General features: G+C 39.7%; 1 protein-coding gene across 2 annotated transcripts in view; it reads left to right on the top strand.

The window, feature by feature from the left end:
* The first annotated feature begins 1,098 nt into the window (after positions 1-1,098).
* Positions 1,099-11,589, top strand: part of pcp4a (Purkinje cell protein 4a) — a 29,996-nt gene continuing 19,505 nt past the window's right edge. Inside the window, exon 1 of one of the 2 annotated variants that reach the window (XM_051401316.1) lies at positions 1,099-1,235. In XM_051401316.1, the coding sequence (XP_051257276.1) occupies positions 1,227-1,235 (9 nt within the window). In that variant the 5' untranslated portion in view covers positions 1,099-1,226. The remainder of the gene's footprint in view (positions 1,236-11,589) is intronic. The other variant, XM_051401317.1, reaches the window with a different exon arrangement.

Here is an 11,589-nt window from a genome sequence, read left to right as displayed (position 1 = left end):
CGCATGGAGGAGAGGCAGTGGGGGTGGCATCCCTGCTGATAACATGGAAAGAGAGATCCAGAGATAGATCTTGTTGTTAAAGATGAAGATTCTTTGATTTTGTTTGTAACTAGAAGCATTATATCTCTCAGTTCACAGCCACCACACTACATTCAAAAAACTAATTTTGCCTCACAGAACATGGTCCACCGCTGACAGCACATATTGAGGCGTGAATTGAGGTCATCATCATCATCTATACCGTCATCATCATCAACACTGCTGAGTGCTTACACCAAACATAAGCTCAGCTTTGGTCGCAGACCATGGAACCTCCACCTTGTGTCAGAATACCCCACAAACACTTGACAAACATCTGCCCAGATGTCATCCTGACAACAGCCATGAAGCTGCAGATGGTAAAGCAGCACTCAGGCAGCAGTTGTTAAGCTGAGCATCTCCCATCTCTTATCTCATCAGCCATGGGAACCTGTAGCTTCTTCATAGTGACCACAGACCTCTTGGTGGCCTCCTTTACTAGTGCCCTTCTCTCACGTGGTGGACTGAACTTGGAAGATGTCTGTTTGTTTGTTTGTTTGTTTGTTTAAATTGGCCTTACTGTCAATTTTGGATGATTTAGTTGTTTCATGTTTATACTTAACTTAGATAAATTTTTTGTTGCTCGTGTCCCAAAATCCTAAATATATCAGATGTGATTCACAGCTCTAAAACAGTTAGGGTGAATACTTTTTATAGATGTGTGGGGGATGTCCGCATTCACATGTCCAGAAACAGCAATATGACTCATTTGGTACTGTGTGTATGAGAGGTTCTCTTCCAAAAAAGATGAAGCCGTGGTCATACTCTAAATGTATTTAATTTGTTTGTCATTTAATATATGTGCAGCTTGATGTGGCCAATTTGTTCAGACTCGCCATTATTCAGCGGGGGTGTATTTCATTCTTTTGCTTGAATTTTCATCAGCCCTTATGTTCACTGACAACAGGAACTAAAAACGAGCCTAACACGTGTCAGATGATATTGAAAATATGAAGGCTGCTCCACAGCGGAGAGCTGGGGACGAGGAGCTCTGTGCCTATTGGTCTCATGGAAATGTGGTGAGGAGAGCGGGGCTATAAAAGCAGCCTGTGTGAGAGCGCAGCGGCTCGGAGAGAGAGGACTGTAGCAGGCGGCCGGAGCGCAGCACACATACCTGGGAACCACACACAGACCCGCACAGCGCAGCCATGAGTGAGGTAGGTGCTTCTTAGCAGGCTGCAGACCGTCTTTTCTTCCTTCATGCCATCCCTCAGCATCCTTTTTAAAAGACAACTCTCACGTTTCAGCACTTCCTGTGAAGTTAAAACAGAAACTGGAGACATTTCCGACGCACAAGTGTAATGTTGGAGCAGAGCGTCGCGCTTTGTTCAACAACCGGAACTTTTACTATCTTAGTCTGTGGCTTTTCAGGCTTGTATATAGTCGTGAAATGTAATATTGCATGAGCAAACGACTGTAGTAAAGAATGAGTCGTGGTTATGTGTTAAGAAAGAAGTTTGCTTTTAAATTCTCCAAAATATAGGCTACCGGCAGCCTTCAGTGTAATTGATAATTATAATAACAGCAACAATCACCTTAATAATAACAATTAACGTGATCTTTTTTAAATTCTAGGATTCTAATCTTTATTATAGATACTTTTGAAATATATATGTATTTTTCCTGCACATCGCATTGGACCGCAAAATCCAACCTGACAGTTACCGGCTGTGCAAAAGTCAATTATTCCCTGTGTTTGTCATGCTGTGATGTGACTGATGAGCAGTGTCAGTGACTGGCCAACATACATGAAGGGCTGTGACACTTTTGAGGGCTGAAGGAAGAAAATGAACAGCAGATCTGAAAATCTCAAACTTCAGAGGACAAATGACAGAATATGTGACAGCATAAAACGCATCCCTGTTGGTAAATATGGCTTAACTTTGACATTTCAAAGCAAAGCTCAATCCAGCATGTACACATGCCAGATGATGCAGAGGCAGTATTGACCTACACAGTTAGACTGTGCATCATTTCATGGAGCTGCTGGCATTACAACTTGTAAGTGGACTTCAGAGAGAGTCTCTGATAATGTCAGATTATAGAAGGGACCCCAGCAAGAATCTGCTCTGAGAGACAATTCACTGGCAACGAGAACATCCTACAGTCACTGAATTATTCAAGGCTTGCTGCAAACCCAGAGAAATAAAACATTCTCACGCTGTGTGCACGGGGGAGCACTGACTCCAATAAGACCTTATCACGAGTTTGTTCACCCCAAGGAACCAGACTGACTAAAGGCAGATAATACATACAGTACAGTAGGTCTGTGTTTAATCTATGTCCTGCTGTATGTTGAGCTGCTGTGGTGGATTGTGTCCACTCTTGGCAGCTACACACCCATTGTTGCAGCATGCAGTCCTCTGTTGGAGATTCACTTTGCAGGAGAGTAATATGCAATAAAATAAAACTAATTGCTATGATAATTATTCCAGGATGGGATATTGCCTCTTGATCAGCGCCACAACATGTACGCTGTCTGCTGGGAACACCAGCTGCCACCTCCATCCTTGTGAATCTTTCATTGCAGACTTGTGATGTCTTTTTGTACACGATTCACTCGTGTTGCTGACTTCTCTTTTACCCTCTTGTGTACTGAAGTTAGAGTCCCATAAATAAGACATTACACATAGGAAAACTTAGGAGATTCAGCTGCAGCTCATGTCAGTGATGGATTTATCTGTCTATAAAGAGCCACGGACAAGACAAGAGTACGTTGCTTCAAATGAATAATTCAATAAAAATCAATGGCAGGCTCCATCTACCTCCACACTCCACTGCCCTTACCTTTATTCTGCTCAGACAAAGTTTTAATGGTACTTCGGTGTTCATCAGGATAATTGGCACTCTCACAAGTAGGAGAACAGATTTAAATTTCTATTAGATCATTATGCTGTGACCTGTCCAGTGTTGGACTGTTTTCTAGACAAAAGAGAGAAATTTTGCTTAATTACCACTCAGTGTCTGCCTTCAAAGCCTGAGGAATTATTGAGTCTCTTGTCATATAAAAGTATATCAGCTTGTTTCTCTAGGGGCACTTGAACTTTGATAATAGCATCTCAGGCAAGTACAGGCAGTATATTATTTATAATCACTTTGATCAAATCCCTAAAGCCATGTTACACTGCATTACAACAACCCACTAAATCCAAACTGCTTCACAGCCGGAGAGTGCTGGCATGATTGATAAAATATTAAAATTCACACACACACACACACACACACACACACACACACTTAGCCAACTTTATAGTAATGCATTATCATTCTAACAATCAATATTATTGTCAAATTAATTGTTATATTGTGCTAGGATTAATATGAAGAAATGAGGCTATAAGTGAGTCTCTAGTGGTATCTGATCTAGTGTGATTCATCTTTTAGATGTGTCCATCAGCATCAGGCAGTTGGAGGTGCCTGTGGTGAAAGTAGCTTAAATGTCCGTCACCATAGTAATGAACAATTCTGCACTTCCAGGCTGCGCTATCTAGCAAATAATGACAACATGGAGACTGAAGTTAAAAATATTTTGTCTGCTCAGTTTCAGCACAAACCGTCAACCATATTTCACATTAATCTTAAAGCCCCCCTCCAGTCAACAATCAGGTTTTCTTCCTTTTCCTACAGTGGAAGTTTCTCTGAGTTCATTAGAAGTCAGTCCTGGTCCTGTATCAACTTGTACAGTGTGGAAATTAGACTTTTGTGGAAGAAACATATCAGACACAGATCAGATATATATGGGATCTCTAAATTGCCTATTTCTCAAAATCAATTAATTTTCCATTTTATGTTGATTACAGTAACAGTGATCATCCATAATCAGGTTACTGAACTCTTATGATGAGTAATCCATGAGTGGAAGCCTTTAGTTGAGAGGCTGTGTTGTTTTGACTTTAATATAGCAAAAGCAGCATCTTTTTTATCCCATCTTATGTGATTATTCAAGTATAAACACTGTCATTAGTGGCTGCTGTCGTGCTGTTTGGGTTGCATTGTGGTCTGGAGACTTACTCCTCCTCGGTTTAAGTCTCAGGTTCTTAGACAAAACTTTAATTAGACTCTCAGCCAACTGTGAGCAGTTGCCAAGATATGTCACTTCCACTTTTCAGATTTTCAGCAAAAGATAATGATTTTCTTCTGTACCCATTTACCTGTTCATTTCACACCAGGAGATGCACCTACACAGCACCCTGGTGGCTCAGGGGGCAATAACCATGCATACTGTGCAAGTATATGGGTATCAAGTTTTGAGTGGCTGAAACACAGTAATCCAATCCAATCCACTTTATTTATATAGCACGATTTTAACAAACACAAGGTTTCCAAAGTGCTGCACAAAAAGATTCAGTACATGAAGCACAGTAGACTAAATAAGGGGGTTGGCTGTAAATTAAAATCAGACTGTACACTACCAAATATATGTGTCTGGATCACCTGCAAAATATGCCTCAACATACATTTATGATTTCTGACTTCAGTTTCTAATCTACTTTGTTCTCAAGAGTTTGTCCCCATATGTGAAAGCACTGGGGTGTGAGGGTGTCACTGTCAGTCAGTCATAGTCAAATCACTTTGGTCATATAGAGCGTGAGCAGCAGTGCAGCATGCAGGGGCCAGTAGCAGGGCTTTTAGAATTTTATTAGACTGCTTGTTTGTTTATCTTCTGACCAATGCAAGTTTAAAGTGGTGACTTTCCAACACCAACTAATTAAATAAGCACTTCAAGAAGGGCTTTTCATATGCACCTTGGTCTCATATCAGGTTAACTGAGAATATTGTAAAATATCCAGTTATTAAAGCATAATTCAGTAATGGTATTAAAAAAATGAGCTGTCAAAATAAACAGTGTAAATAACTGTAACCAGATTATCTAAACCACTGTATTTGGAGTTCAAACTAAAAGGGCGGGAGCTGGAATGGGACTGTTATTGCCCTGTAAGGGTGAGCAGCCATTTTCTTTTGCACTGTTTCGTCTTGTTGTGCTGGGAGTTGGGATTAGTGAATCTTTGTTTCACCCAGATTTACTCAGCACTTCATGTATGGGTACATTCTTTTGTTTGATGTTTTGGTCTCTATTCGCCCTGAATTATTTTGTTTCAATTTATTGTCACAATAGACCTTTTCACAGCAGCCATCTTGACATGAAATAGTAGGGTAAACACAGGTGTTACCAGTGACACTAGTTAAATTCCGTTCCATTCAGGTCTAACGGAGTCAGGGTGCACGTTGGCTCACTGGAAAGGCTCTGCTACACTAAATTGAACGGAGCGGAGCCTTGGTAACACCTGTTTACCATTATATGTCAAAATGACTGCACATGAATTTGTGGGTTAATAAATAATAACTGATAGAAATATAGACAAAACCACTAAATTAAGACTGATGTAATGAAGTGGATTTATCGCTTCATTGTCAGATATCTGACATTGTAGAATCTCCCATTCCGATAGTATAACTGACAGCTATTAGAAAGAATTTGGTGTCAAATTCGTACAAAAGCTTAGTGGACAGCCCCAGCCTGTTAAAAGCTATCAAAAACACCCCAGCGGGAAATATGATTTTCTTGTATATTCTCGGTTATTCTGTTGCAGGTTAATTGCAGCACACTGTGCTTAAGTGCTGCTTGACATTAGATGTTGTAGGATTTGACTGGCCTTCTGAATGTAAAGTCATTTTTATGCCAGTGAGACACTTTCTGTATGTTGGTGGGGGGCTGTGCAGCACATTGATAATTAAATGGCAATTGCTTAGTCATCTGTATAAAATCTGTTTGAAGATAGCCATAGGCAGGGATATTAAAGGGATACCCTGTTTTACTGACAACCTGTCCTTCAATCAATGCATCAGTATTTAAGTGGTCTCTTGCTGTGTTCACCTACCTCATACTTTAATTACAGTGAGAGTGGTGGCTATGGTGGCTACTTGGCAAAGCCATTTGTTTCATCATCCAAAGTGGACCAGAGCCCTTTTTTATTAAACTAATGAGATAAGAGTGTTAAAAGTTGCTGATCAGTGTAAAAAAGACAGTAAGTTGAGTTGAGGAAAAGTGGTTGGGGATAGATTTTCCTTAAAACTCAATTTTGCTGACTTAAGACTGATAAAGTGATTGAGATCCGGACCAAAGTGATGATTAGAAAGAAAAGCCTCTGCTACTCCTCCACAAATGTTCAAGCATCATTTGACGCCTGTTGATTGAATGTGATTTTTGTCCTCACTTACTGACCTGAAACACACATATGGGTGGCTGTGGCTCAGAGGCAGAGCGGGTCGTTCCTTAATCGGAAGGTTGTGGATTCGATCCCCGGCTCCTGTGTCATGTCGAAGTATCCTTGAGCAAGATACTGAACCCCAAATTGCTCCTAATGCCGTGCATTGGTGTGTGAATGTGTATGAATGGACTTTGCCATCACTGTGTGAAAGGGTGAATGCGGCACGTAGTGTAAAAGCGCTTTGAGTGGTTGGAAGACTAGAAAGGCGCTATACAAGTACAGGTCCATTTACCATTTACCATATAATCTGTGGTTCTCTGATTTGTTGTGAGGACTGACCCTAATCCATCTTTAAACAATGAACAGAGATTACATTGAAATAATCTGTAATCCATCTAAACTGTCAGCAGGCTTTGGTGGTGCCTCGGCTTCGGAGTAATCCTTGCTTCTGCCGGGCTTTGTAGAGAGAAAATGACAGCGATGGGTGGGATATGAACGGTCAACACAAGAGAAAATAGAGCAGATTACACTTAAACTGCCAAGACAGAATCAGTGCTATAGTAGCATTATCAGCTTTTCTATAGAGCCTCACAGATAGGTTTACCCCAAGGCTCTTAATATGTCACACATCATTTCTCAGGGGAATTGCATATTATCTCACAGACGGAGCGCTGTTAACATTCACATACTGCTGTATACAGCAATACACTTGAGACGTCATTCACTATGCAATCTTATCTTAAAGGAATACAAGAAAAAGGAGTAAATGTACCTGTCAAAAACAAACATGTCCCCTATAGATTGATAGATGAAGCAAAATATAAAAAAACATGATTTTAAAATAATTTTAAAGCTTTATAAAGTAAAATCTATCAGTAGGATTTAAAAAAAAAAAATTCCAGTGGCCCAGCCCTCAGCTCACCACTCTACCTGTCTCTGCTCATGCTGTGGTTGCCTGTAACTGACACAAACCATGAAGTCACTCTCAAACGAGCCAGCCAATTAGAGCAGTGATCCAACAGAAACAACGCACCATGCACTCTGTCTGAATAGAAATACCGCCTCATCATTAATTGTTTGGCTTGACATCCACTTTTTGGCCCTGAAATGGACGACCACACCATTCAGTCACTGGTATCTCTGCTCTCCATCTGTGAGCAGGTACAAACAGAAGCTGTGGCGTGGATGTTTTTAAATTCCACAGGGTGTCCCTGCAGATACATTAGGTATTTTGTGCAGCAGAGCAGTAAAAATGTTCCTTATTCCCCCTTTGAGTTATGCCTTCAGAGTGTACAATCGCTTTTTAAAAAGAATGTTCTGTACAGTTCGTTGCATGCTGCTGGGTGGCCCAACTCTGCCTGATGCATGCTAATGTTCTTTGGGAAAACCATGCTGCTATGCCATTAGTTTCACTTGAATAACTCCAGCTGGAAGGCAAACTGTACCTTCCTTGTACTGTAATAATGCTCTTGTATGGGTTTAGGTGAGTGAAAAAAGTTTCCACTGTTGAGATGTAAAGAGCATTTAGCCAAATTGCAAAGTCAAGAACAAATCTTATTTACCCCTGATGGTAATTAGCCATGTAGATACTTTTGGTTTTATATTAATCTTAGATTTCTACTGGAGATGCATCAATGCCACTTTTCAGACCAAATACAAATACAAGTACAGTGACATTTGGGTACTTGCCAATACAGAGTATATATATATATATATATATATATATATATGAGTACTTAATAATACCATAACAGTTCTAACAATGACTTTAAAAACATTTTATTTTCAGTCAAGCAACAATAAATATGTAACGTCTGCAACTTATGCATTCGGCTCCTGTATGAAGTGGTTGTTTCCTTACTGTCAGTTATTATAAATTATGATAATCGACGTGGGTCACATCTCTCACTTCCTTCCTTTCAGTTGTCTGTTGTAATGTAAAATGTGTAAAATATTAATAACTTAATTTAAAATGATCCTGGCCATTCAAATCCATGTAGAAAATCGTTAATGTCGCGCAAACTCACATGCAAAAAAATGTTTTTTGTCCCAAACTGCATGGGATTAGCATAAAGTGTTTGCAAAGGGGAAACTTGTGGGTACCTACGGAAGCCATTTTCATTCAGATATCTTGAAGTCAGAGGTCAAGGTATTCCTTTGAAAATGACCATGCCAGCCAGCTTTGGAATGTTTAGCCCCCTTCCCGACTCGCTAGCATGACATGGCTGATACCAATGGATGCATTACGTCATCTAGTTTCATGATACCAGGATCTTCACTAGGGTGGCCATTCGGCTTTTAAATGCCGTCCGGCTGCAGGCGCAGCCTTCAGCCTGACACTCGTTTGTCCTCCTTTTGAGAAAATAACTAAAACGTCGCCTTTTGACACATTACCTCGTAAGTTTAATACTTATTGGCTAAAAATGTGTCAAAATAAGTAATTTCATTGGTTACACTTTCCTGTCCTGACCTATCAACAAATGGCTAATTTTAATATTCAAATGAGCCATGTGTTGATTGCTACCACCAGGCTGTCAATCAAGCTCTCAGAGACAGAGAACATAAGGTTGGTTGTTGGACTGAAATTCTGAAAATGCTCATACTCATATGTATAGGCAAAGCCCTTTATCCCCAGATAAAAACATTAAGAACAGTTTCTGTATGATGTTTATTAGACCTATGTAATCTGAATTGGAAGGGCACGTTGTCATGAGCTGTATCTTGTATATTTATTATTAGCTATGTGGTATGTGTATGCACCTTTATGTAATCTGGTGGAAAAACATTAAAATTTAAAACCGGATCAAACCAAACAAATATCTGCTTGCATGTCCCCGTGTATGCAAAGTGTCCTCCTTTTGAACTCTAGTTTTAAAACGGTATGGCCTCTGCTACAGTCTCGAAAGTGCGTAGTGAAAGAGTTCAGGATAATGGGGTGGCAAATTAGATTTCAGTCTTTTCAATCTTAGCATTTGACATCTCAAAACCTGGACAACTAAAACCAACACTGTTTGCATGGCTAGATACCGCTAGTGGGCAGTGAGAAAAAGCATTTTGTGATTTGAGGGGTTGAGATATTTTATTTATTTATTTCATTTTATTTCTATTTAATAAAGAAGCTAAAGAAACTTTGCTGGTGTTTTCGCAGGTACCTCCTGAGTTTAGCTGCATTTCTACCATCAATATTAATTCAATAACTTCTTCTAAACCAAAAACTTCGCCACCGGACATGTTCTACAGAGGAATTAGTACAGGAATTACTCATCTAATAAAGTAACTTGCTTATGTAGTTGAATAACTGCTAAGTAACCAACTGTAAACTGTACTGGATCCATATTTCATAACAAGTCTGATATTTTAACTTGAAACATTTGTCAGAAAATTATTACCAAAGTTATCGTTCAAATATTTGTAAAAGCCTTTCAAACTACATATAAAAATATATACTAAATATTGTATCATTTATATTATATATTATTATATCATTTATCTGTCAACATCATAATAAAGTTTGACTGTGAAACAGAAATGTGTTGTGTTGCTTACGGTCATTTACTACAGGATTACTAGCAAATCTATTTCACATTTTTATATTGATAGATGTTACATGGACCAGGTTTTCAACTCTTATACATGCAGGGAATCTTCATAAAACCTCTGTGAAATAACATGTTTTTATCTAAAACCACACTTATTACTGGATTTAAAAATGACCAAAACTCTCCTTAACTCTTTAGGCGCCGAGTTTTATTTTTAAAAATACTAGATTTTGACATCTAAATTTCAGACAAAGTGTAAATGAGACAAATATTGAGAATGACCTAAAGTTTATCCAGGGAGTACATTTTCCCATCTAATTTGCATATTTTGACGTCATATGGTGGTGGCCATATTGGATTATGTAATTTCCATGAAATACCTGATATTTTGAAAGAGAGTTGAACTTATTTCATCAGATTCACCCCCTCCATTGCTATGTTGTACAAATATCAAATGAACAGGGAAAAAGCAAATTGTAAGCCAACAGTCGTAAACTAGAACTATTACTACACCACAAAACTCACGTAAACAGTAGGCATTTTTTATGATTTTTTTTTGGTAGTATTTGTAGAGTGTGGAACCTCTCATTGCAAGGCACAGTACAAAGAGAGTGCTATCCGCACTAGTGTTGGGAGAAGAGTTGGACTCGTGTGTGTTTTGTGCTTTGTGAACACTGCTGCGTCGCATGGCTGCGCCACTGCCGCGCATGGACGCACCGTGACCAGCGCGGTAGAAAGAGTGAACACTTACGCTGGTCCCAGCACTATTCTCACCACCCCCGCTACTTCTACCACATCCATTAGCTCCCTTACTGACACTACGAGTTTGTGTATCATTTCCACTCCCACCTATGTTGGGCAAAGGGTTGTGTGTTTGTACTTGTGTGTTTTCCTTGCTTTGCCCGGCAGCACCATTGCTATGCAAAGATGCACCGTGACTAGCACGCTCACTAATCGACCGACCGTCATCTCCCAAAGGTAATATTTCCCCTTCATAATCAGAGTCAGCGAATAGGAGACCCATCACTTCCCTAAGCGTCAACTTTTTGCTTGCCATTTTAGTTTATTTCGTCTCAATAACTCCTAAATCTAGCAATACCGCTTCAGCATAAATAGCGCCGTGGCACACTATTTCCGCTTTCTCACCAAACAGTTTGGACGGGACTTCCTCGAACATTTTGCATTGGAGCATGACATATTTCTGAGCTAAGGTCTAAGTACGGGTCTGCCAACTAGTGGAGGGGAGTATGAACAAGATATAACACTCTATTCGGAGAAAAAAAAAAAAGAAGCTGTTTGATTCAGTACCGTCAGGTCGCAATTTTGCGACTTTGGCGCTTAAAGGGTTAACACTTTATTCATGTTTCATTCAAATTCCAGTTACACAGAAATACAAAATGTGTGTATGCTGCAAGTAGACGTATGTATCAGTCTAAATAAATAAATGATCCAAAATAAAGTATGTATCATCCTCTGATGATGGGAGGACATGCAGAATTCTGTGCTGGTCCATGCAGTGAACATCAGGGCAGCTGAGGCACTTAGCTCCAGGCTTTCAGGAACATCCAGGGCTTGCAGGGCAAACTCTGTGTGGGAGGTGGTTAGACAGAGGGGAGGCGATACTATGCAAATTAATCATCTTCTTACGTAGGAAAATCTGAACGGAGCATTTAAGCTGAGGTCTTCTGACATGGTCAGCCTACAAAAAAGAGGACTGGGTTGATTTTTTTCACAGTTTTTGGTTTGGAAGGCCACCCAAATAC

Source organism: Dicentrarchus labrax, unplaced genomic scaffold (assembly GCF_905237075.1).
Source record: "Dicentrarchus labrax unplaced genomic scaffold, dlabrax2021, whole genome shotgun sequence".
In the NCBI taxonomy this organism is placed as follows: Eukaryota; Metazoa; Chordata; class Actinopteri; family Moronidae; genus Dicentrarchus; species Dicentrarchus labrax.
This window is presented reverse-complemented; position numbering and strand designations above follow the sequence as displayed.